The sequence below is a fragment of the Salminus brasiliensis genome, chromosome 1, assembly GCF_030463535.1.
Source record: "Salminus brasiliensis chromosome 1, fSalBra1.hap2, whole genome shotgun sequence".
Lineage (NCBI taxonomy): Eukaryota > Metazoa > Chordata > Actinopteri > Characiformes > Bryconidae > Salminus > Salminus brasiliensis.
Window position 1 is genome coordinate 9,862,847 of NC_132878.1, and position 27,574 is coordinate 9,890,420.

At 41.5% G+C, this 27,574-nt stretch overlaps 3 protein-coding genes across 5 annotated transcripts in view; all 3 read right to left on the reverse strand.

Annotated features, from left to right (window-relative positions):
* dhrs11a (dehydrogenase/reductase 11a) overlaps positions 1-3,423 on the reverse strand; it is a 45,137-nt gene extending 41,714 nt beyond the window's left edge. The window contains exon 1 of the mRNA XM_072663240.1: positions 3,062-3,423. Within this exon, the coding sequence (XP_072519341.1) occupies positions 3,062-3,193 (132 nt within the window). The 5' untranslated portion in view covers positions 3,194-3,423. The remainder of the gene's footprint in view (positions 1-3,061) is intronic.
* Positions 3,424-6,151: 2,728 nt separating this feature from the next.
* On the reverse strand, positions 6,152-10,108 carry LOC140572628 (translocon-associated protein subunit delta-like). The gene is made up of 6 exons (XM_072692766.1): positions 9,959-10,108; positions 8,929-9,047; positions 8,754-8,828; positions 7,748-7,837; positions 7,594-7,659; positions 6,152-6,686 (listed from the first exon to the last, which is right to left on the reverse strand). Exons 1-6 carry the CDS (start codon positions 10,005-10,007, stop codon positions 6,582-6,584), a joined length of 504 nt encoding a protein of 167 aa, XP_072548867.1. The 5' UTR covers positions 10,008-10,108; the 3' UTR covers positions 6,152-6,581.
* Positions 10,109-11,740: 1,632 nt separating this feature from the next.
* ggnbp2 (gametogenetin binding protein 2) lies at positions 11,741-27,501 on the reverse strand. 3 transcript variants are annotated; one of them, XM_072661440.1, is made up of 14 exons: positions 27,419-27,501; positions 25,205-25,332; positions 24,166-24,246; positions 23,074-23,327; positions 22,277-22,375; positions 19,496-19,609; positions 18,366-18,575; positions 17,547-17,721; positions 17,232-17,423; positions 16,296-16,443; positions 16,042-16,167; positions 15,704-15,861; positions 13,517-13,795; positions 11,741-12,625 (listed from the first exon to the last, which is right to left on the reverse strand). In XM_072661440.1, exons 2-14 carry the CDS (start codon positions 25,295-25,297, stop codon positions 12,434-12,436), a joined length of 2,121 nt encoding a protein of 706 aa, XP_072517541.1. In that variant the 5' UTR covers positions 25,298-25,332; positions 27,419-27,501; the 3' UTR covers positions 11,741-12,433. The 3 variants fall into 3 exon arrangements, with proteins under 3 accessions (XP_072517541.1, XP_072517465.1, XP_072517618.1); XM_072661364.1 differs by having other exon boundaries at positions 11,741-12,628; XM_072661517.1 differs by lacking the exons at positions 25,205-25,332; positions 27,419-27,501 and adding an exon at positions 25,049-25,138 and having other exon boundaries at positions 11,741-12,628.
* Positions 27,502-27,574: the final 73 nt, after the last annotated feature.

Genomic DNA, 27,574 nt, shown 5'->3' on the forward strand with positions numbered 1-27,574 from the left:
GGACTGATATCTGATGATGTTGGTCTAATGGTGTGTAATAACTGGTTTATAGTAGACGAATGTGCTGTAATTGGGGTTTCTGTAGCGTGTGTGTGTGTGTTAGCATTGGCATTAGCCTCCACTCGGTTCTGAATGGGCTCTTCAGTGCTGGTTTAAAAACAGAGAAAGGTGAGCGGTTCTCTGGTTCTCCCGCTGGTAAAACAGAGCATTTCAGTTGTTTTATAAAGGGTCAGATATTATGGTCTGTTTTCATGTTCCACTGTAAAATATCTCCACACTGTAGACTCTCAACTCTTTTATTTACCTTCTGAGAACGTCCGCACTGCTGCTAGCCAGCTGGGCAATAATGTCCTTCAATGCCACCATTAAAAGACACTCGAATGGCGCTCTGAACACTATGGTTAAAATATCTGATACCCGATCCATTGAAATAGGCCTGGATCGGCCCAGTTCTCTATCCACCGGATCAGATCGGGATATCCCTACTGAAAACCATCCACCCTTCAGCCCATCAGTGCTATCCAGCTCCCCATCGGAGACTTCAAACCTTTGCTATAGATCAGGGCTGGTCAGTAATCACTGGGTGTTCTAGCTTCTGGCCCACTCTCTTGAAAATGAAGGTGCTTCATAGAGTACTCCGGGTGAAGCCACAGAAGAACCACTTTCGATTTCTTTTACAAAACGGTTCTTTAAGGAACCAAAAGAGTTTCTTCTATGGCACTGCTCAAAGTACCCATTAGCAGCACCTTCACTCTTTTAAGAGTGTAGTTCCTCTGCACACTTAACTTGGCTAATCAAGTATTAAAGTGAACAACAGGCCCACATGTTGGAGAAGGGGTAGAACTATCCTCTGGCGCCACATTAGGAGGGTCGCATACCCTTTGCTGCAGACTGAATAGCACTTGGCGGTCTTCACCGAAGCGTTCGCTCTTTTCTGAGACGTCTAAGCGTTTTCCAAAGGGCTTAGCGGAGACTTGTGAGAGGTGAAGGGCAGAGGCCCAAGCACAGCACAGTCAATGATTGACAAGGGCCTAAGATTAGCCAGGCCTAAGAAATAGGGTGGGTGGGCATGAGTAAAGTCTTTGTGCTTATACTTCACTGACTATTGATAAAGTCAGATTAGGCACACCAGAGAAACAAGCATGAGGGTTGCATAACCACATAAAGTGGATTTGAAGGATAGAATAGAAGAAGGAGAATAATGAGAGCCAGCCTATGTGAGATTAGCCTACAAACTCATTCAGGCTGATGGTTTGTTAGCGTGCTATGGAGTTTTGGATACACTCCGCAGGGCTTTCAAGAAGCAGTTTATTGAACACAGAAAACCCCAAAACTAATTTATACAATTTTCTCCTTTCTCAAAACATGCTTGATTGGCCAGGACATGTTTGGTGCCTGACATCTGCTTGTTTAGTTATACACTGGAGCAATGGGGCTCATATAATAAGAGTCTATGTCACTGAAAAGGATGTTGGATGACAGACTGCCATTATTAGAGTCTGCTTAAGTCTTTTGGCTTCAGAGCACAAACAAAGAGAAGCAAGCCTCAGACCCCAAAACACATCCCAGCCAATAGGCCTGAGGATAGGAGAGACCCGCATAAATTGGACTTGTCAGTGAACCACTCCTTCAACGTTTAAAGGCGTTATTTCAGAGGAAGAGGCTACAGCTCTACTGATAAGATAATACAGTGGGTGTGTCTAATGAAGTCACAATTTTATGGTTACTATTAAGTGATCGGCTAATGTTACATTCACGTCCTATTACAACAGTGGCAATTAAAGGCCCTATAATATAATGCACTAGTAATTTTCCTAAAAGCAATAGTTAGATGTTGTATGTAAACGTTAATGTCCACTCCTACATCCATACAGTCCAAAATACAGCATTCAGAACTCATATCTGCCCATTCAGCTTACAGCACTTCAACTCTGCCCATTCATTCATGCTGATATAGAGTTATCAGCAGTGTTTCAGCTTGGACTGCTTAGTACAATAGTACAATACAGGACAGCCAATGAGCACAGGGATCATTTACATATAGTAGCCTTATAGGCATCGTAGAAAAATGGCATGTTTAATTCTAAAGGTCACATTATATATGTACAGAAGTATTGGGACACCTCCTTGTTCACTGTTTCTTCCGATAAGGGTATTAATGCAGCGAAAAAAGCATTAGTGAGGTGAGGATGTTGGATGATCACCACCCTACTTCATCCTCAATTCATCCTAAAAGTAGTGGATGGTGCATTATCCATCATTCCAGAGAATACTGCTCTTCCACTCTTCCACAGCTCAATGCTGGGGGGCTTTATACCCCTCTATAGCCCTCACCTGGCATAGGTTCATGATCATATACTCTGTTCCAGAAAGTCCTATTCTATTGGCCACACTTCTCCACAGTGACTAGATCATCTCTGCCTGTGTGTGTACATTTGCACATAAGTATCAGCAACTGGTGCAACTTAAAATAGCATGTCTGTGAGGATTTGATTGCATTAGTAAGGTCAGGATGTCAGATGATTATCACCCCAAACCATCACCATCCTCAACGCCCCAGCTCGTCCAAATAATACTGGATAGAGCACCAACCATCATTCCAGAGAGCACAGTCAATGCTGGGGGGCTTTACACCCCTCTAGCCCACACCTGGCATTAGGCAGCATGGTGCCAATATTTTATCTGTTTATCTGTTCTAGAGAGTCCTAATGTATTGGCAACTTTGCATATCTGTGTCAGCAACTGCTGCAACTTGTAGTAGCTGAATGCATGCATTCCAAGGGGGTGTCCACAAACATTTGGACATCTTACCAACTAAGTATCACGATATATTGCAGCATCCACATCATCCACCTCTACACTACACGGGGAGCTCTGGGAAGTTCAGAAGGCTGCTCTGGAAGCTGAAGTCCAGAGGCAGGATCTTCTGCCTCCCCTCTTTGAGATCATCATCAGTTTTATTTGATCACCAGGTCTAGTCCAGCTGGCTAGCGAAATAGCCACGAAGCTAGTGCATCCCTCACTCCACTTTAGGCCCCGGGGTTTGCAAACACCCACTTACCTCTATTTTGTCTACGTTCCTGGCGCAGCCCACCACCTTCATGCCTTGCTGGACCAGAGCGCGAGCTACAGCCGCTCCAATGCCGACCGAAGCTCCTGTCACCAGCGCCACTCTGCCTTTCCACCGCTCCATTGGCGAGCTGCTGTGTTGCAAAGTGTGTGAGTGTGTGTGTGTGTGTGTGTGTGTGTTTGTATGTGCAGCCTGTCTTAAAACCACGCTGGAGCGAGAAGTGTGATCAAAGCCCAGCTGTCAGTGAGTGTGGCCGGCGTGTCAGGCGGCGCAGGGCGGGCAGATGTACCGCACTGCCCTCCTTGATCCTCTCGCCGGAGCAGCAGGAAAAGGCAGTGATAAGGAAGCCCCAATCCCTGCGCTCAGGATTAAATATTAGATGGCAGAAGCAGAGAGGAAAAGCCTTGGGTTGTCGTCGCCGCCTGCGCTGTTTTTAGAGCTAGTTTGAATGGCCTGGATATGTTGAATAATAATAGTCAATATTATTATAATTATAACTATTTCATATATTGTTTTTTTTATTGTTTAACATCCACATCATACACCTCTCTATAATTAAGATATATATGATGTCATATATTAATAATAATGCTTACATTATTTCATGCTTTTTTGGGGGGGGGGGCTTATGTATGACGCCATCTAGTGGATGATAAGGTACAATCAAAATTCTCATTTATCTTGAACAGTAATTAATATATATATATATATATATATATATATATATATATATATATATATATATATATATATATATATACTGCTCAAACTAATAAAGGGAGCACTTAAACCTCTGTGAAATCAAACTGTCCACTTAGGAAGCAGCACTGATTGATAATCAATTTCACATGCTCTTGGAATTGCAAATGGAATAGACAACAGGTGGAAATTATTGGCAATTAGCCAGACACACTCAATACAGGAGTGGTTCTGCAGGTGGGCACCACAGACCACTTGTCAGTACCTATGCTTTCTGGCTGATGTTTTGATCACTTTTGAATGTTGGTGGTGCTTTCACACTCGTGGTAGCATGAGACGGACTCCACAACCCACACAAGTGGCTCAGGTAGTGCAGCTCATCCAGGATGGCACATCAATGCGGAGGCTGGAGGCACTACCAGGAGACAGGCCAGTACACCAGTATATATGCATGAGTGTGTGTGTGTGTGTCTCCAAATGTGTGTTGATAGCCCTTCTGCAACTTTAAGTTACTCTCATTGCTCACACACACTTCCTGTAGAGACGTTTTGCCAATAAGAGCAGAAAAAGCATGAACCGATTGGCTCCATGCGTAATGCCAGGCATATCGTCTCCATGTAGTCAAGATCTGTTCTTAAATTAATGTTTGGGGATCAAAATACATAAAAGTATTAGAGTATTAAAGTAATATAGAGCTGTAAAATAAATGAAAAAACAAAAAACTAATTTTATGTACAGATATAATTATATTGTGAATTTCCCCACTGTAAGACTAATAAAAGATTATCATATCTTATATAAGCATTTAGAGAAGTTTTACATCTGTACAGCTGTGCAAAGAATCCTAGTGACAATGTTATGCATGCTATGTATCAGTACTGCGTTGATCTCTAGTTTGGTTCAGTGAGATTTAAAAGCTAGTTAAGAGGGGGCAGGGGTATGTGGGTAAGAAGCCATTATTTGTCCCATCATTTTTATTTTTATTAATTTCTTTTTTGTTGTTTTTGGTGGTGTATGACGTGTCACGTAATGATGCACTGCCGCCTTATCCTTACAGAAAAAGTGAGCAGAGTTGAGGGCAGTTTGCGTAGAATTTTGTTGGATAATAAAAAAATACAATAATTAAATGTCATGTTCTGGACATTTCTGGAATTGAAGATTTGGAAAATGTAAAAATGGTTTATACACTTTGTAGCAAATATCACTAATAACTGTGAGGTTAAACATGCATGCAATAACACCAACTACTGGTGATGTGTGCTGTTCACTGTTACAGATGGATTACAGTAGCACATGCTTATGAAATCACTGTAGTTCTGTTAGAACTACTCAGATACACTTTTGTAAATTACATATGTAATATTGACTTTTGTAATATGTAGTTAATACACATTATATAAGCTGTAACCATCTGTAACTGTGAACACATCACCAGTAGTTACAGGGATTGCGGTTTCGGGCAATTTTTCATTAGTTACAACACAATAGAGATACTTAAAATCATGTGGGGCTGAAAATGTACTAAGCATTAATTATTGCAGTAGTACTCTATTATTCTTCATAATTATGCTTAAAAGTTATACATCATTACTCAAGTATTTCCCACCCCTGCTTCATACAGAACAACAAACTTTGCTGATCAATAGGCCCATCATAATAAACAATTGTAATTAACAATATTGTCATTTTAACACCCTTCAAATATAAGACCCACTGATATAAAGATTATATACAGTCATATCCGAATATTATAACCACCCCTGGTTTGGAATGAACTCCAAGCCCATTATCCCCATCAGCTCCACTTCCCATATCGGAGCTCTGTGTAGTTCTATAATTCCAGACTGTATCCATCTGTTTCTCTGCATACTTTGTTATTAGCCTCCTTTCACATTTACATTTACAGCATTTAGCTGACGCTCTTATCCAGAGCGACTTACAAGGTTACTCGTATTACAGAGGTGGGCCAATGTAGTGTTAGGAGTCTTGCCCAAGGACTCTTATTGGTGTAGCGCAGCATAGTCACCCAGATCAGGAATCAAACCCCCGTCTCCCACATGGTGTGGTAGCTCACTGACAGGTAGTGGTGTTATCTGTTGCGCCACACCAACCATCCTGTTCTACAATGCTCAGAACCCCACAGGACTAACCACCACAGAGCAGGTAGTATTTGGGTGGTGGGTCATTCTCAGCACTGCAGGGACACTGACATGGTGGTGGCATGTCAGACACAGAAGGGCTGCTGAAGTACCACCTAATGCAGCGTAAACAGAATAGGCACGGAACAGAAAGTGGCATAAAGACAGAGAGAGTTTGTCTGCCCCCTTGTGCTGATAAATGAGCATGACAGTTTCCTTTAAAACAAAATCAAGCAAAGCAAAAATCCAGCATAAGATTTTATTTTTACCACTGAAATGCAAAAAAACAGTAAAAAACAGTTGCACTGGCACCATTATTATTATTATTATCGCCTGATTCCTTCTGCTTGTATTTACAGCTGAGCTTCCAGTCCAAAAAATACAGCCAGCAGCCAAATTCACCGCAGCATACAGCTAAAAAAACCCTGACTATTCCAATGCCAACATACACATTTAACTACCAAAAAAAGAAACAAAAAAATACATTTGATCAAATGTTTACAAAATAATAAATATCAGACCACCACAAACTCACCACACACTCTGCAGTGCAATTTGATCAAGTAATGAATCAAGTAATAATGTCACATGGTCACATGTAAAGTAACACAGAGGGGAAAATGGAGGTATCTGAGGAAGTGATCATATAGAAATACGAGTGGAGCGGTTGTTCATCAAGCCTGAATAATGGTCTTGGCACTGAAGGCAAAATAGTAGACCAAGATTCCAATGGCAGCAGCCAGGACTTCTGTAGACACCCAAGGGCCACTCCACGCTCCCTAAAAACACACAGGCATAGATTAAAGCACAGACACACACTGGGATAGTATTCTGGGACAGACACCCAGTCATGATCAAGTCATAGTCCGGTATCGAAACTTTCTCAACTGGAGGAGATGTACTGAGCTGTTCACAGGGACGCTCCATGCAGACACGTCACTGGTTGATATATATATATATAAATTATTTTATATATAAATAATTTGTAAGTTTTACTTTTATTTGTTTCCCAAAATTTCCTCTCCAATTGTTGATAGCTAATTACCCAACCCACTCATTAGTGGATATGCTGGGACTGGGAGGAGGACTGTTCCTTTACCCTCTCTAAACAATTCAGCAGACACTACCCACAATGTCAGAACAACAGTCATTATTAGGTCTTTCACTTTAAAATCACTTTTAGTTTAAAATTCTTTCACACAGCCGACATGTCTGCTGCTTTTACAAAGAGTGCCTCACTCCATGCTGGTTGTGATTTGATCATGTCATCAAAATCGCCACTGATCCATATGAATTATTCAGTATTTTCACTTATTTAACAATTAACACTTTTTCTTTTTTTTTTTTCTTTTTTTTACTATTTTCCGCAAAATACTTTGGGTTAGCGAATATTCAGCACATCTCTAGTATGTAGTCTCTAGTATTTAGAGTGCATGTATCAATGTGAACCAGACACACTAAACTAGCTCAACCTCTGGTGAACGAACTGAGAAAAGGTGTTTATTAAGATGTCCCGAGAGAAGCTAATCCAGTCCAGCTACATTAGCCTTGTAGCTCCAGGGAAAAATGAAAGCTACAAACTTGGTCAACTTCGGTCAAAACCACACACACACACACTAACTAACTAACTAACTAACTAACTGAGAGTGAGAGATTCAGGTGACGGACTGCACATGTAAAACTCACTCTGTGATCCACGTTGACGGAGAAGAGGGGCTTGATTGTGTCTATGTCCTCATTGTTCCTCTGTGCCTGGAATACACACATATACAAAATCCTACATTGTGACAAAGGAACATCAGCATTCAAGGTATTTGTGGAACCAAATACGCCAACCAACCTTGCGCAGGGCGCTGTAGGACTCCTCGTCAAAGAATTTAACCTGGTACGTCCCTGAGCTGGCCTGCTTATGTGGGAGACTCCAGGACACCTGGTAGAAAGACAATGGCACAACGAAGCTACGTCAAACAATGAAGGCACCAACACTTACACCGTAGGACTCTCTGGAGAAGATCAACATGAACCTATTGGCATCATGCTTAATACCAGACGTGGGCTAGAGGGGTATAAAGCCCCCCCAGCATTGAGCTGTGGAGCATTGGAACAGTGTTCTCCGGAATGATGATTGGTGGTGCTCCACCCAATACGTCTGGAATGAGTTGGGCATGAGGTGGAGTGGCGATCATTCAACACACTGACCTCACTGATGCTTTTGTCACTGAATGCAATCAAATCTTCACATGCTTCAAAATCTAATGTCTAATAAATCTAATCTAAAATCTAATGAATGAGCAGGTGTCCCAATACTTTTGTCCATATAGTGTACATCCTTATTCATACAGTGCAGATGTACATCTGCGCAGAAGCATAATCAGGCCTAAAGCTCATCTTTTTTGGCCATTGCACAGCAGTATTCCTGACAGTGGACACACACTCACACACTCTAGTGACTAGGGGCACACCAAGAGTGGTGAGATGCCCCCTCAGCGACTGGGGAGTAACTGGGGGTAAGGTGTGTTGAATGAACACCACCCCGCCTCATGCCCAACTCATCCCAGAAGTATTGTATGGGGCACCAATCATCATTCCAGAGAACACAGTACCACTGCTCCACAGCTCAATGCTGGGGGGGCTTTATACCCCTCTAGCCCACGCCTCAAAAGTACCTCAGCTGGGTTTAAAAACAAACAAACAAACAACAACACTGCTTCTTCAATCCCTCACCCTCACTTCTGGCGGTCCAGGGGATCAACCCATCGCAATTCTGGTCCCAAGCCCTCTTCCCAGAATCTTAAGGCCACCTCTGCCCCCCTTATTCAACACAGTAGTAAATACAGCCCACCAACCTGGTACTTCCCAACATCCTGGCCTCTTGTCACAGGAAACTGCCTTCCGTTGACATCAGCGTACAACGCCACGCTCTACAGAAAAAAACAATCCAATCATAATCAATAATCAATCAGCGGTCACTTACACAAGTCATCCTGAAGAGGCCTAGACATGAGCCTAACCCCAAAATACCTGTACTCCATTGGCACATGTCAAACTGAGCTCCACTATGAAGACCGACTCAGATGAGATGACTGCATCATTGGTGGTGTAAGTGGATGGTGTAATGACTGGATCCAGGCAACTCTCCCCTAAACACAGGTAAACAGAAGAGTGAACTCAGGCACGACAGTCAGCGCTGGCTCTACTCCGATATCCAGCTGTCTTGGTCGAACACTTGTGTCCCTGATTAGATCACTTACAGATGTGAGCTAGGGCGGGGGCACATCTGTCCACAGTGCCCTAATCTACATTCATTGACCACTAAGGGTTTCTGCTTCTCTCCTATATACTAAACTGCATTACGCTGCACTGTACTGGTTCTGTTCAACGATAAAGTTGTATCTATCTACACTATATGGACAAAAGTATGGGGACACCTACTCATTCACTGTTTTTTCTAATGTCCAGAGAAGGCCTTCTACTAGATTTTGGAGGAGCCATGCTGTGAGGATTTAATTGTATTCAGAGTCAAGAGTGTTAGTGATGCCAGGATGTTGGATGATCACCACCCCACCTCATCCCCAACTCATCCAAAAAGTATTGGATGGCGCACCATCCATCATTCCAGAGGACACAGCTCAATGCTGGGGGGCTTTATACCCCTCTAGCCCACACCTGGTATTAGACATGGTACCAATAGGCTCATATTTATCTGCTCCAGTGAGTCCTATTCTATTGGCAATACTTATACAAAAGCGTGCATGCACCGGCCAATCTGAGTCAACGATGGGTGCAACTTAAAGCAGCTGAATGCATTTATTAGAAGGGGTGTCCACAAACATTTGGACATACAGTGCATCTAATGTACTGCAGCATACAGAGCAGGGGTGTCCTAAAAAGGCAGGTGTGGTTGCAGGCCTGCAGACTGCTGGTGCTAGCCGCCTTGTGGATTAGAAGAAACCCCTGAGCTCGAGCTCACTACACGCCTCCAGCGCGCGGGCACACTGGGCTTACTGGTGGATGCCTTTAGCGCTTAAACATTAGCTAGAACCCTACTCACCTTTGCCGAGGCAGAAGAACAGTGCTAGAATGAGGCCAGTCCTAATCATTATTGTAGTTTATTGGCTAGTTTTGGCCTGTGGGACAGAAACCCTGCACTGCACCGCTAGCAGAGCTCACCGGAGGAAAGCCACATCAGCTCCTGCAGCATTTAGATGACGTGTGGCGCTGTGAATTCTGGGACTTTGAGGCTTTAAAATACTACAAAACACCAAACAAAAAATACCCACCTAAACCTTCTGAACAGAGCCTGCTTTTACAGGTTATAGGTGCTCAAAGAGGATTATAATATAATATTACAATGCAAAATTAATAAATGTGTTTCCAAAATTCCCTGCCTGGCCTCCCTTAATCATACCATGCCACCAGTGCAGGGAATGTGATGTTTGGTGCATGCTACCCCCCCACCCCCCTCCCCAAGACAGTGAAGCCAGCCCACCACTGTAGACTATAGGGAACTGGAACAGGTGAGTTGGCAGTGTTACTGGCGAGGTGAGGCTGGTCCACCATCCAGGGCCAGGGCCATTATTGCTACACAATTCAGTGACTGGGAGTCATTCAGTGGTTGTGGGTGAAAGGTATCAACCTAGATGTCTTTACAGTGTATATGTGTAGTATTATATAGTTAAAGGAATGAAATATCAATCAGGGCTTCTTTGTAGTATTTAAAGATTAGTGTGCCATCTAGAGGATCTGTAAAGAACAGCAAAATCAATCTTACTTTTGAATATTTTTGCTTTCTATAAAAATAGATATTTACACATAAGAAATTGATTGGGCCACAAAATAAACAGCTCTGGAAAGTCATTTTATTCAAGCTGTATTTACCTTTAATTTTCTGGTCAAACAAAATCATTCAGGGTGGTTTGATGTGAAATGGTTCACTACAGGGGAATTTACCAACCTGGGCCAGATTCACAAAAATGAAATTCTTCATGCTTAAGAAACTTTTTAAAAAACTTCTAAGAACAATAAGTTCTCTCAAAATATACAAAAAAAATCATTTTGTTATCCTTATTTTGGCCCCACTTTTGTGTTAGACCGTAAGAGGTCAGAAGGTCAGCCTCAACAATGATCAGTTTACTGGAACTAATTTAATCGGCTCAATAGGCCAGTGGAGATCGTTCTTAAAGTACTGTCAGTTTCTACGTAAGAATTCATTTCTAGCTCGAACACTTCGTTTTCTTCTGTGTTGCTCTGTATTAACACAGACTTAACTGAATATTAGAAAATTAAAAATGGCATTTTGCATGATTTATAAAAAAAGATTGTTACATTTGGCCTAAACAAGAAAATCAGTCTCTTAAGAAAAGCTTGAGAAAATAATTAATACCAATTCCTTGAGAGAATATTTGAGAATTTAACATTTTTGGAACATTAAAGAAAAAGCGTATGAGTCCAGGCCCAGGGTCACAAAATACTTATTCATCCAGAACCACCAGTGAACTTACTAGTGTCCATTGGGTTTTATATGTAATATGAATAATGAAAAATATATAATACATCTGAAAAACATGATCATTTAGTAAATATGTTACCATCTAACACCCTGTACGTATTTATCTGGTCTGCATGGATTTTAAAAATGTTTAGGGCCTAAAACTTCAAGTTCCTGTAAAAGATCATTTAAAACATTTTGCTGTAATAACTTTACCAGGAAAGTCGGCATGACTTATTTCTGCATGTTTATATCTTAATTTCACTATAAAGAAAACATGAGGGGGGGCATAGAAGTCCCCCTTGAATCCTGATTAAATAAAAAAAAAAAAAAAAACACTTCTGATGCATATTAATAAATATTCTTTATTATGTAAATTTTGCACATTGCGCTCAACATTACACCCAAACCTCCTTACAAATGGATGTTTTCTTTCTGTAAAATCTTTATATTCAGATAATTTTATTTCTGTACACATTTATTGGTACAATCTTTTTTTTTGCCACTAAAATGAAGCGTCACAGTCAGTGAGACGAACTGGGAAAACAAAAAAATGTTATAGAAACGATAAGACAAGAAGACTACCAATACCAATATCTAACCCTACAGTCAGAGCTTGCAAAGCTTGATCATCAAATGCACTGCGCTCTTAATAACCCACTTCTTAAATCAATAAATCCAGGAACAGAAATTAAATAGAAATAAACCACCAGGTTCAGTGAGAAAGGGAGGGAGGATGGGTGAGTGAGTGAGTAGGAAAGGGGAGAAAGGAAAGAAAAAAGAAGAGGAGACTGAGAAGGGAATAGGGATGTAGGGATTGAGAAGACAGATGTGTGGAAGGTAGACCTTGAACATTAAACCTTTCCCAACAAAACAAAAATAAACTTTCCATTGAACAAGAACACAGCTCCAGAATTCATTTTTCTCTTTCTGCAATTCATTTTTTTTTTACCTCCTTCTTGAAAAAAAGCGGCACAGCAGTGGTAATTGTGAGTGTTTTTCCCATCCGTAGAAATTGTGTGTTTGAGGGAGTGTCGTTTAGTTGACACTGGTAGTAGGCAGCCACTCTCCTCTACACACACTAGAGTGGCAGTATTTGGTGAAGCGGTCCTTCAGGTGCTGCCTGTACTGGTCCCGCATGCTGTAGAAAGACTTGTTCTCCTCCACAAAAGACTGGATCTCGTCTTGCGTTAGGCAGTTCTCTTCATCCGACGACGCTTCGGCTTCATCCTGCTTGACCAGAAATCATTGCATTATTAGAAAAACTGAAAAGGAACAAGCTGCCATTTCACACGCAGAGTAATTTCACTGCCAGTCGGTCGGTTTATTCGTTACTAGGTGTGGAAGAAAATAAGCCATAAGAGGCTGTGAGTTACTGTAATTCATATAAGGCTAAAGACTTGTACAAAATACAAATACCGGTCTGTGTGCATATGGACTATTATACATAGTCACCGACATGCTAAAACCTTGTATATCCAATTTTGTCAACTGCCATTTTTTTTTTATAATGTGAATTTGGCAGTTCTTTATATTGTGTCAAAAGTTCATGTACTAATGAAACTCTGAAATTACCTGCAATTTAATTGACTCCCATTAAAAAGTTTGCTTCTCCTGTAAAATTACCATTTTGCCATACAAGGTTTTTGCATGAGTGTGCTAAAACACACCAAGTGTATTCAAGTATTCCACCCCCCCTCCTAACAAGCAAAGTAGTGATTTTATAAATATGGGGTTATAATAATTAGACACCTCTACAGACATGATTTTGGCATCACTGGACATTCTTAATATATCAAGTACTTGATACAATGACCTTAAACATGACCAGTCAGATTTTAGAAGCTAAACTGTTTAGATTCATTGAGGGAAAACAAACAAAAACAAAATTCTCCTTTTCAAGATTCACAAATATTGGTGTATTTGTTTTTGGTTGTCTTTATTCTAAACAACAGTTCCTCCAGTCACATTTAGTGTATTTATAAAAACTTGCATTTTTAAAAATAATTAAATAACTGCAACCATTAAAATAATTTAAATCAGAGAATTTTATCAGTAATATATTTAAGGTGTGCAGAATTTGTGCTATCCAAAGCTCTGGACCCACACTAGCTCACTTACCAGCAGCTCCATGAGGCTCTTGGTGGTGCACTCTCCTTGTACGCAGGTGTCTGCTGGGGGCGGCTGGCCGAGGACCAGACCACCACTGCCCTTCCCCTGCTGATCGGCCCAGGGCAGCTGCGGGGCGATGCTGGTGAAGGGTCCACAGCACAGCTTCGAGCATGCAGTCTCTTCGCTCCGACAGCTGTGTGTGGACGAGGCAGTGGGGTCATGGGTACTTTCCAAGCCAGGCGACCCTCTTCTAATGCTTTCTGACGTGCAGCTCTCTGACTTTAAACCCTGCCAGAGCAGAGAAGCAGACAGCTTTAGAACAATAAACAGGGGACATCTGCTAAGTAACATTTCAAAAAGGAAAATACTATATATATAAAAAATTTAGGGATTGAGAAGACAGATGTGTGGAAGGTAGACCTTGAACATTTATTTATTTAAAAAATTATTTATAAAATAAATAAATAAATAAAATAATAATAATAATAATAATAATAATAATAAAAATAAAATAAAAAAAAACACCACACACACTTCCAGTGCTTGTAGAGATACATTTGAGTATCTGGAGTGCCTGCCAAACACAGGATTTAACATGCTGGTTAGATTTGGCTCCACTTCCTGTCTTATTAGAATTAGAAAACCGCTAATCACTTTGTGTCTGACTGACTGTGTTTTCTGGCCTGGGTCAGTACAACCCAGGACTGGCAATAAATTGCTATCTAAAGCCGGGGTTGCGCTACGCTATTTTGACCCACACACTGGATCCGGCCAAGCCTGTGCTGGTTGGCCGTAGCCTGCAAAAAGTTGTAACGTGTGAGGGCCTCAGACTCTGAGTCTTGGCCTCCTGTTCTTCAGACCAATTGGAGTATATCAAACATTTTTTTTTTCCCCTGCCCCAACTCGAAGCGTAATCTAGTGGTGTATAATGGTCAGTAACTCAATCTGAAAGGGTCGTGTCCATGGCCAATGTAAATTAAGCCCAAAAAGTGCCACTTATTTATAAGGCACTTATGTTAAATCTACGTTCCACCTTAAATGATGCAGCAGCTACATTCTGGTGCCAACATCTGTCTCGTATGTGGTGTAGCTCCAGTAGGTGCTGTGCTACACAGCTCCAATTCCTCTGGAGACTGTGGAGACCATGCCAATTTAACAACCTCACCCAAAGGCGCCTTTCACCTCTCTTTCTTTGTGGGTCAGCACAAAAGGCAGCGCAAATCTGTGTCTCCCAAGTACTGCAAGGCACATGGCAAGGTTTTGGGGCATTTGGTGTGGTTCAGCAGAAGGATGAGGATGTGTAGTGTATGATTTCTAGTCATTTAGATATTTTTCTTTAAAACGCCATAAAAATCTGTGGTGTAGTTTATCTAAAGCTCAAAAGAGGATTCAATACAGACTGTGGTAAAACTGCAGATTAGGGAAAAAGAAATGTTTAAAAATAATTATAATAGCTGAGTGTTTCTTTGGCTGTTTAACATTTGCTAGCGCTAACAGCAGAGGTTTTATTAGATATAGTATTTAAGATAGAGTAGATTGAAGCATTTACATTAATGTGAAAACTATTAATTTGTTAACTGAACACTTGTAAAGTTTAACTAAATGTTGTCAACACGTGAATATCATGACACTAAAATATGAGAGCATGTGTAGATGACTTCAGCGTTTCTTGCTGCTAATTTAAGAGAGATTACCAAGACATTTGTAGGGGCTAGCGACTTTAGCATGTAGAGTTTAGCATGTGAAAAATGCCTTGCGACCACCAACTGCAGCTCGCTTACTGCCATGATACTAATGTCGTTAATGCAGATGTGGAGTCTGGGTCTGTCTAGTCTGGGGTGGAGGATGTGTTTTCAGCTTTGCAACTAACATATACAAATGGTTTTTGTCCTAGCATAAACGACCATTCACCTAGACCCTTTTCACACATGCACAGTGTGGGACTCTAGCTGTAATTAAACAAGAAAAGGAAGGAGGAAATTCAAGTCATAGTAGAAATCCTTGTATGACTGACAACAGTTTAAACAGGAAAGAAATTGTGCAATTCCCAGTTCCCAATTCTCAGATACTGTGCATCACTGAATTACAGGACCACCTTTTCTTTTCTTTGTAAAGAATACAATGGCAAATAGTGCAGCGTCAAAGAAAACACAGGCATAGAAATCTGCTTAACAGAGCAACATTACAGTAACTCACGTGTTCGTGACCACAGAGCAAGCCCTTGTTCTTTCTTTTCTTCTTCTTGTTCTTTGTGCCGTTGGTGTGCTCTTCAGAGTTTGCCCAGCACTCCACACAGCTGTCCACACAGTCCTCCTCCTTATCCTCAGAGCAGTGGTGACTGCACAAGTACTCACCTGCAGGGACAGGAATTTGAAGAGGAACTTACTGAAGATTCAGATGTTACACTAACATCTGACTAACACTAACTAACACTGATGCTAAACTAAAATGTACATATCACTCAGCCTCCAAGTAAATAAACAGTTCACAGTAAAGTGAACTTTGCAGTTGCAGCAGAATGAGACTTCCAGTACCTGATTCGTCATGGTTACACATGCCTTCAGTACATGCCACATCTGAGCCTTCTCTAGAGCCTGTCTCACTTCCCTCCATACTTGAGGAGTAGCCACAGTCGCTGCCATTGCTGTGAGATGACAGACCTACACACACGGACAGACATGTTGCAGTCATTCCTCCATTCTTTTCTAATCATAACTAATATAAATAACACTGCATTGCTGGTACAGAAATAAATGAAAAGTGAAGTTGAGGTCCTAGTGCTTCATACCTTTCTTGGTTTTAGGTGACCCCAGAATGGAGGAGGCAGGGCAGCTACAGGAGGAGTTCTCAATGGGGGCGATCACCTCCACACTGCCTCCAGACTCTTCCCCACTGCGACATGACTTACAGCCACCGTCCACAGACTCTGTTGAACCCTAAGATGGGCAAAGAGACAGCAGGTGTGTGAGACTGTGTTAGAGGTGAATGATTAGAACTGGTTGGGTTCAGAAACATCTGCCAGGCGAGTCCAATTCAAATGTTCAATCTTCCACACATACACATTTTAAATTTAAACTTATTTTGTCAAAGTAATATATTAAATAGTAGCATATTAAATATGTTAAATTCAGAAAGATGAACTGCTTTGTTGACCATGAGTGCCTAAACATTTTGCATATGACTGGAAAATGGTAGCCAGCTAAGTGCACACTTGCTGCATTTCCTCTGTTGATTGCTAATACTAAAACAGCTTTAAAAAAAAAAAAAAAAAAAAAAAAAAAAAAAAAAAAAAAAAAAAAAAACACAAAACAAAAAACAAACAAGAAATTAGTTTTTAAATAATTTTTGCAAATTAATTTTCTCAAATATCCCAACAAGATGTTCCTCAGCATCCCAGCCCAGCCTGTACCAGCATTACATAATGCACAAGCTATTCCAGCAAGTTCATGAACCTTAATATTTTGATGTATGAATGTCTCACATCATCACCACCAGTATTATTACCGTTAGCAGTAGTTGAAGATTCATTTAATTGTATTAAATGTTTATTTTCACATACAAGAACTGAATTATTTATAAAATTAATTTCATATATTAAACACACTGACATGTTTGACCATGCAGTAGTAGAGACTACTTAAAGACAAGACCCTTAGAGTCAGATATACATTTAATAAATAAAAAAAAATAAAATAAAATAAAAAATAAAAAAAAAAGTCGGTACCTCATCCAGGCTCTTCTCTTTGTCTCCGTCAGCTTCTTGTTCAGACATTTCAAAACCACACTTGTTTTTGCGTCTGTTCTTGCGTTTCTGTCTTTTCTTCTCCTGCTTAAGCTCTTTCGCTCGCTCCTCCTCAGACAGTTCCTCACAGAGCTGCTCCAATCGACTGATTCCCTGCACTTTCTCCACTGCCATCTACACATGCATAGTCTAAAATGTTAATTCATGCTTCCATTTCTACAGAAACATCTATAAGATTAGATTTAAAGAACAACATTTACAAGACATTCATTTGGGGGGAAAAGCTGATGTTAATACCTCAAAGCTTTTGCGTAGCGCATCGATGCCAAGGTAGAAGAGTATCTGCCAAGTCTGCTCTTCAGCCCGCAGCTTCTGCCAGATTCGGTGAAGCCGCTCGTACAGATGGATTCCCAGACACGTCAGCACCTCCTCCTGTGCTATATCTATGGTCTTAGCGTGCCTTTCCCTGCGCCTGCACACAACCAAAACCATTCAGTCTGTAGTAGAATACAGTCAATCCTAAGTGTAAAAAGTTTAAAAATCTAAATCTAGTTGCAAACTCTACAATGGAAAAAAGCAAGCTTGCCAGTCACATGGTTTAAAAGAAAAGAAAAAAGGACAGAATTATAGTCAATACATAGAAAACGTTCCAGGTTCAATTTTAAACACACTACACAAGTCTGGATAAGACAAATAAAAAGTTCTCACCAAACACATCAATATGTGCTGCTAGAGCACTAATACAATAAGCTACAACCCATGTATTTCGAAACATTGGCCACACTGATTGGTTAACCGATGGGAGAAGCGGAACTCTGTAGCGGAGTGGTGGGTAAACTGGGCTCAAAATATAGAATATATAAAATTTTAAACTTTTGAAGGATAATTTTAACAAAGTTAAATAGAAACTCTGCATGCAAGAAGTCGCTAATCAACACTGAACATAGAAGACCACCTGAAACAGCCATGTTGAGAAGCTAGGCAACTATGCAGGCAATAGGTTTATTTACAAGGCTAACAAACACTGCAAACAGGACCAATGGGAGGGGCTCATCACTGGTTGTCAATGGCAAAGAATGTATAGTTGAATGGCCTATAATATATAAACCAACTCACTCATAGCCACCAGCAAACTCTGGCTCTGCCCGGCCCAGAAGGTGAGCGATGAAGTCGGTCTCGCAGCAGACGTGGATGTGGCGCTCGTGCGGGCAGCAGCGCAGGCCTTCATACAGAGCTGCGCAATAGCCCTTCTCCTTACTGCAGTCCAGTTCACCAACCAGAATGTTGTAGGCCCTCAGCACCTTGTTCTTGCAGTCTGTGCAGAACCTGCCGAACACAGCAGAACAGATAAAGCAGTTAGAAATGGAAAGAAAAAAACTACTCCAATTAAATGACTGTTAATGAATCCACCCTCTTAGACCTAAATTACCTAGATTAATGTTTTGCAATAGCCATACATTACTATATGCCCAAATGTTTGTGGACACCACCTCAAACTAAGACATTCAGCTTCAAGTCCATGTAGATAATTATGCCAATAGAATAGGACTCTCTGGAGCAGATGAATATGAACCTATCGGCACCATGCTGCCTAATGCCAGGGATGAGCTAGAGGAGAATAAAGTTCCCCAGCATTGCACTGTGGAGCAGTGGAACAGTGTTTTTAAATTATGGCGATTCATCCAATACTTTTGGGAAGAGTTTGGAAGTCGGGGACATGGTGGGATGGTTATCATCCAACATCCTGACCTCACCAAGCTCATTGATACATGCCAACAAAAGCATGCTAAAGTTTATTACCCTAGAGTTTAGCAGAATCAAGGAATAAGCAGGTGTCCTAATACTTGTGTCCATATTGTATAATGTAATAGTAATGACAGTAATGCAATATGCCTAAAGGATTAGCCTACATTTGTCGGGTCAGAAAACAAGAACTTGTGAATGCTCCGATTTAGTAAAACATCCACAGAACACTTAAACACATGACTGACACGCTGGGCAAGCAAAGAAATTGACATGCTGATTTTACAGCACTCAGTGATAAGGACTAACAAACAAAGCAGCTCCTTCTTTATAAACACTACAAGGATTCGTTTTCCAATGAGAATGTGATTAGGCAGACCAATAGTACCCATAATCTGTAAAGCCTAATTAAATAATCACAACTGGATTTCACTGCAAGGATTCTGTTCATCACTAACTGATGCAGATTTCAAACAGATGGTGTTTACGTGCTACAAGTTTACCTGTGTTTTCGCAGATATGTCTCCAGAGTTTCAAGCAGACAGGCGCTGTCAATGAGAACCACTTCGTCCCGGCACTCCTGAGACATCAGCTCCCATACATCCATCCAGCTCCCTCTGAAACAGAGCCAATCTCCACAGTTACCAAACACAGCTACCACAACCATGCAACACAAACTGCACAGGGTAAAGGTACATGGTAAGACCAGAGGGAGTAAACACTAATGAGTGTAAATGCTTTCTTTCTATACAAAGATTCTCAAGACTACTTGCAGCCAAAATTGTATGCCACTGAACCACACTTTGACACTAAAGAGGTGCTGAACATTCAGTTCTGCTGCACCTGTAGCTCCACCTCAACCCATGATGAAATGGAAACGTTTCCTTTCTGCATTATGAAGCAGCGGGTAGCGCCTTTCCAAATGTTGACATTCCCATTGGTGGCATCATTGTTGCACAAATCAGCACCCCCTAACGTCAATTTTTCGATATTGAGGGTTGACGTAGTCTTTAAAAAAACAGTTTGGCAAAAGATCAGGAACATGATTCTTCGCTGACTCCAGATGCTGCTGATCAACGAAGATTATTTAATACCGGTTAAGGGCTCCTTTAGCTAACATGAGATGCAAAGCTAACAAACAATAGTCCTAGATTGTCACCAGCCTCATCTTAAGTATACGCCCAAAACCATCGCTCAACTCACCCAAAACACATCCAGATCTTTATTTGTTTGCCACAGACAAGCTCATGTGTTTTAGAACATGGTGTGACTTAATTTAGTCTATAAACACAAAAACGTATGCTGAATGCAGCCCAGATTTAGCTCAACCCTCTACAGCACATCATATCTGATACATATTTATAGCTTTTAAAACCTTTGCAATATCTGTCAATTAAATAATTAAGTAAAATCATAAGTTAATCTTAAGTTTAATCATAAAAAAGTATAATAAATAATTAATTATATACATAATAAAATACAATCAGATACATATTTGCTGTTGCATGGTGGATTATTATTAAGGGCTTATAGTCTGTATGTTTAAGTTGCTAAAAATATTCATGACTACCTGATGCATCAAATAGGATACAAAAGTGATAAATGCAATGTGCCATTTAATTTCCTTTTGTAAATAATTTATCAGATCAAGTAAACAATCTTTATTTATTTAAAGGTTTAGGCTTTAAAGGGTCAAATTGAAATAGGTTGTAAGGCTGGGCAATGAGACAATATTTTATCGTATCGTGTGTTACGATAACACAATCGTAAATTGTAATATCGTGACTGACAGTATGCTTTTCTAAGCATATGGAGGATATTGTTAGCGCTTAATAAACACTGATCAGCTGCAGGTTTCATTAGACTGCTTTAATTGGGTGAAAAGCAGCAGAAAAAAAAAAAAAAAAAAAAAATCACTGTGTCCAGTACAGGAGAGTATCTAAATAATAGTTTTTAATAATCTGTCACTACTGGTGTTCTTAGTCTGTAATCATGTGTGCGGACAAATATTGTGCATTGCGAAAATGTCTAAATATTGAGATGTAGTATTTTCACCATATCGCCCAGCCCTTTTTAATAGAATTTAAATTTTGACACAGTTGCTGAGATGAGATTGGTGACCATCTAAGCTTAGCATCTCCAGAAGCATACATCAGAAACCCGTTCGCCTGTGAATTTCCGGCCCAACTTTGTGACGCAGTGTAACAAATACCTGAACAGTGAATTCAGTATTTGAATGCTGTCACCCAGAACGGTTAACCGAGAACCCATGCACCAATTCAAAGCAACGTGCCCGACATGACAAAGGCACCAGCCGCTTTTCTAGACTCGTTCAAAGCCTTGAAACTGTCAAAATCTGGCCGAAATGCAACAATGCACTTTCCCCAAACACTGCTTTCTTCGTGTCGCCTAGTAACTGTCTGGGCGCTAGACACAGATGCTGTGTTGCCTACCTGTAGGGGGTCTGAAATGGCCCAAAGTGGAAAAGGACGCTACATCTGACCACCTTCTTCCCTGCTGTTGCGGTATTCTCTTTCTCTAGCTCTAGCCCTTTCTCTGCATTCTCCTCTCTAGGTGTCACAAACACGCATCAGACACTCAACTCAAACATTCAGATGTGACAAGCAGCATTATTTAAACTCACAAGCATATACAACAATCAGCCATAACATTAAGTCACCAAATATTGAGTAGGTCTCCCTTAAGCTGCAATAACAGATCTGTCCATTCAAGCCAACCCTGAAGGTGTAGTATCTGGCACCATGACATTAGCAGCAGATCCTTCAAGTCCTGCAAGTTGTGAGATGGGGGTCTCCATGGATTGCATCAATGAGCCTTAAATATCTATGATCTTGTCGCCAGTTCCCAGGTTGTTCTTTATGGAGCACCCTTGGTAGGTACTGACCACCACATAGCAGGAAAACCCCACAAGACCTGCCTGATGTTCTGGAGACGTTCTGACTCAGTCGTCTAATCATCACAACTTGGCTCTTGTCAAAGTGGCTGATTCTTAGGCTTGCCCATTTGTCCTGCTTTTAAACACCGTAATGACCTTCAAGAATTGACTGTTCACATGCTGCCTAATATATCTACCCCTTGACACATGCTACTGCTAACAAAGATAAATAATATTTATAATAAATAATATATAATAAGTGTTTTTCCACTTCACCCGTTCGTGGTGCTAATGCTATGGCTGATCAGTGTATTTCACATGACTGTGACAGTAAGTGAAATAGTCAAGGACCTACACAAGTTTGAGAACATGGTGCACTTCAACTTACCCTAAGGGCTTGGGCTTGTGCGTGTCTAGAGAATGCAACTGACAGCGTTTGTTCTTTTTACTTTTTGGAATGGAGTCAATGATGTCGTTCAACTTCGTCCTGTATAGGAGAGGCAGAGAAAAAAAATAAAAAATAAAAACAAAAACGAGACATAAGTGCAATGCAGCAACACTATACAAAGTTGATCCAGGCACATGTTAATGGACTGGGTATTGGTTAGATTAAGTCTGATTCTGGTCTAATTCTTCATTTTTACCATGATGTTCAAAGCACAGAGCACTCTTCATCTTTAAGGCGGCATTAACACACATTAATAAAAGGCTGTAGTAGTGAGGATCAAAAAAAAAAAAAAAAAAAGGCACCGTATCTGAAATCACAGATAGGCAATATGACAAGATTATTGTATTATGATAAATCATGTGTTTTTCTAAGCATATTGAGGTTATCATTAGTGCTTAAAGAACTGCATGTTTTATTTGAAGTGCAGCACATTCAGATAAAAATCACTGCACTAAGGGGAGAGTATTTCAATAGTAGTTTTAAGCATCAGTGGCCATTGGTGCATTTTGTCATGGTGCAATCACATATGCCGCAGTAAATATTGTGCATCATGAAAATGTTCTTAAATATAGTGATAATATATTTTTTTACCATATTGCCCACCCCTATCTGAAACTATTGTGGAACCTCCATTTTACCAGCAGGAGATCAGCACACTGAGGGACTAAATAACTGTACTGGCAGTCAAACATCATTTCTGCCTTCACATGCCACACACAGGCCAACAGCACTCTTACCCGTGGACGTAGAAGAGCGCATAGAGTTTGCGGGGGTCTGCCAGACAGGCTCTAGTTACAGACAGCACTCCGGCTGAACCCACGGTCAGAGGCTCCAGGGCGAAGTAGCCTGAATCTGTGAGCTGGGAAAAGAGACGCTCCACGCTGCGCCTGCAGCCCACGCATGGCACCAGCTGCGAGAGTGCGCTGAACACTTCACGTGACATCACCATCAGCGCCATGTTCAGGTCCTGCTGCTTTAGCATGCTGTGGTGCTGCAAGAGCAACATAAACAGTTGGGCACTGGCATCAGCTTTCGGACACTGGAAAACAGTACCACTAATGTTGCACTTCATCGTGGTCACACAATAACCTTTATTGCTGTTACTGTTTTTTTCACTTTCTGACATCTGGCAGTTATTTATATTATAAAATTCCATGATGAATGGATCAAAAGAAATGCTCCAAAACTGAGGAGTAAAACCTTTTTACACTGACTTCCCTTATTTGTTTTGATATCAGATCTGATTATTCCTTGAGAAGAAAAAATACTATAGAAATACATTTAATTTAAGCATTTGTGGTTGTAAAGAAACTAGTCACTACTACTAAGTAACAAATGCTTGATATTCTTGATAAACAAAATTAGCTTCCTCAGCTGAATTGATTTACTGGTGAATAAAGCTACAAATAATCATGAAAAAAGTGACCCAAGCATAAAAAGCTTGGAATGATGCATCACAGTCACAAACCTGCCTCTGATTGATCCATGATCAGCTTATGATCTGAAAACCTTAACCTAACCTTCTCTGGAGCAGGTCAGGCATGCTGCATAACTTGGCCTAGTGATTTATCTGGGTCAAAAGTGATCCACTGTTGTGAGATACGAAACTAAGCTTAAGGTTAACTGGCTAAGCACCATCATAAACTCAGAGGCCTCAGGTGTCTTGTTCAGGCAACTACAACAAATCAAAAGCCTAACTTAAAACCAAAGTGAAAGTGCTAGGATGGATTTCAAAGCACACGGGCAAATATCACTCTCCTGGTAGCACTCTGCCCCCTGGCGCTGCCAAGCGACGCAAAGCAATATCCCGATACAAATCAGGACCTTACCTCAATAAACTGCTTCATTTGTGAACTGTTGATTTGATGACTGTCAAAGTCCAGCACACTGTCGGGAAACTCCATCACCATCTGTACAGGAGATACAACTGGTTAGGTGGAGCATGCAAAGCAACTACGGACGGTCAGACTGCTGACATTCACACGCCTCACAGCTTGTAGTACACAGGCTGTGTTAGCAACATGTGTGTTGACTGACACCGACACACATCGTCTTATCTTCGACACTTTAACGGGCCAACCGTCCGTCCCTACTTTGTGGCTGCCATTCTGGATCATTCCACAACAGAAACAGCAGCTAGAACTTCACATGTTTAATAAACAAACACACTCCGTCGTAGCTGAGAGTTGATTTACCCATTTTTTCTTCTCAGGCTAAACTATATGGACAGAAGTTATGAGACACCAGTTCATTCATTGCTTTCGTTAGACTCACTGTCTCGACTTTCCAGGGAAGAAAGCTTTCTACTACATTTTGGTGCAGTGCTGTGAGAATCTGAATGCATTCAGCAACAAGAACATTTGTGAGGTCAGGATGCTGGATAATCACCACCCCACCTCATCCCAAAACTACTGGATTGAGCACCATCAATCATTCCAATGCTGGGTGCTTTATACCCCTCTAGCCCACATCTCGCATCAAGTACGGTGCCAAAAGGCTCACCCTTATCTGCTCCCGAGCCCCCTATTCTGTGCCGGCACTTCTCTACAGGGACCAGACACGCTATGTGCGTATTTGCACATCTGTGTCAGCAATGGGTGCGGGTTACAGTAGCTGAATGAATTAACTACAAGGGGTGTTCACAAATATTTGGACAGTGTGGCAGCACTGTAGCTTTGAGTTACGATAATAATAATTTAAAGAAAATCTCACCCAGTTTAGCCTGTTAGTCAGGGCCTCAAGGCTACAACAGCTTGCTAACATTGTCATTTTGTCAGTGCACCCTTGTGGCATGGACGCAACACACACTTATGTTTTTTGCATTTGTGCACATCTTCACTCAATAACAAGCACACATCTCCACCTCACCGTCAGTGTGTCGTCGATATACAAGGGAATCTGCCTGGCGAGGAAAAGGTAGTCCTCCTCCCCGTCTCTGCACACAGCTACCAGGCGCGCCATGTCTTCTCCAGGCCAGGGTCGTCGCAGGTCTTCTCCTGTGCGCAAGACAGCTTAACATTAGTCCCTTTCCTACCCTCAAACCCTTGATACAAGTCTTCTGAGACATGGAAGAACTTCAAAACACAAAAAGGACACCTGTAAGTCAGCAGGGAAGGTCTGGAACAAATGCTAGCGCTACTCCAGGTTAAGCTTGCTATGCTAGCTACCTTTTAAAGATGCTAGCTAGCTGTAGCTGCCTTAGGTAGTCAGCAAGATGGACAGACAGCTAGCTAAACAGCCTGTTGAGGATTACTAGCTACCTTTTAAAGATGCTAGCTAGCTGTAGCTGCCTTAGGTAGTCAGCAAGACAGACAGCTAGCTAGCTAGCTAGCTAAACAGCCTGTTGAGGATTACTAGCTACCTTTTAAAGATGCTAGCTAGCTGTAGCTGCCTTAGGTAGTCAGCAAGACAGACAGCTAGCTAGCTAAACAGCCTGTTGAGGATTACTAGCTACCTTTTAAAGATGCTAGCTAGCTGTAGCTGCCCCAGGTAGTCAGCAAGACAGACAGACAGCTAGCTAGCTAGCTAAACAGCCTGTTGAGGATTACTAGCTACCTTTTAAAGATGCTAGCTAGCTGTAGCTGCCCCAGGTAGTCAGCAAGACAGACAGACAGCTAGCTAGCTAGCTAAACAGCCTGTTGAGGATTACTAGCTAGCTTTTAAAGATGCTAGCTGTAGCTGCCCCAGGTAGTCAGCAAGACAGACAGACAGCTAGCTAAACAGCCTGTTGAGGATTACTAGCTAGCTTTTAAAGATGCTAGCTAGCTGTAGCTGCCCCAGGTAGTCAGCAAGACAGACAGCTAGCTAGCTAAACAGCCTGTTGAGGATTACTAGCTAGCTTTTAAAGATGCTAGCTGTAGCTGCCCCAGGTAGTCAGCAAGACAGACAGACAGCTAGCTAAACAGCCTGTTGAGGATTACTAGCTAGCTTTTAAAGATGCTAGCTAGCTGTAGCTGCCTTAGGTAGTCAGCAAGACAGACAGCTAGCTAGCTAAACAGCCTGTTGAGGATTACTAGCTAGCTAGCTTGCTGGAGAAGCAGTCCACAGGGGCAAAGAGGCTTAGACCTACAGCTACTTAGCATAAAGACTAACGTTAGCAAGTGTTAGCGCTAGCTGGCTAGCTGGCTGTCTGTCTGGCTACTAAGTGGTAACGCCCAATGGCAAATTAACGTCATTTTAAGTTAGCTAGCTAGCTACATCACTGGGCCATAGACATTCACTTAGCTTGACAAAAAGCTGGGAAATATATGCAAGAGATTTGTAAAGACAGAGTCTTTGTAAACCAGTGTGTTTAGAAACGAGACAAGGGCTCATCTCTGTGCAGCTGGGTTAGCTAGCTAGCTAACATTAGCGCTAGCTAGCCATCTTGGCTAGGCAGCGGATCTAGATCTAGATATATAATTAAGTGCCAAAATGCTTAATTATATATCTGATCGTTAAAAATTAGATTTAAACACAAGCATAACTTTGTGACAGCGAGTGGGTTAAGATCTGATAGCTAGCTATAGCTAACTAGCTAACGCTAGCTAGCTAACATGCTAGCTAAGACGTTGGTTACCGTTTAAAATAGTCTAAAAAGTTGCTCCAAGTAAAGCAACGGCGAACAACAGCCAGTTTAACGTCTTATAAAACTAAAAACGACCTATATCAATCATTGAATAACCCGAATACCCCGCACTTGAGCTCTACAGGCGTCTACATGGAAGTTCAGATAGCTGGCTATGCTAAGCTAAGCTAGCTGACGGTGACAGCTACGGTCGCCAGCGAGAGAAATCCCTGTTAAAAAGGTCATAAAAACGCGAAGCACCCCGTCAAAATGAATTACGGCCAGATTCAGGCGGTTAGCTGGCTGGATAAGTGGCAAAACGGCTCTCACTGGGAGATTGTGGCCGAGCTGGCAGCAGCTAGCGCCCGGTTACCTTCACACGTCTTCAGCGGCAGATCCGGAGGAGCAACGCCGGCGCGTCTGAGAGGGAGTTAGCTGACACTACCACCGATCTATGAGCAGTCACTAATACAGGAGCTACAAAACAGACCCCCAGGACTTTATAGAAGCAGGACGCGGAGGGTAATCATACTCACCAGCCGCGAAAGTCGCTGGTTTGTGCAAAAATAAACAAGTGCGACACGGAGGCGAAGGTGGCGACCGAGTCTTCTGGTAACCTTTGCACTCAGAGACGTAGGAGTAACCGAAACACACACTGGGGGGCGTATACTGCATTTAATGTAGTTCAGCCC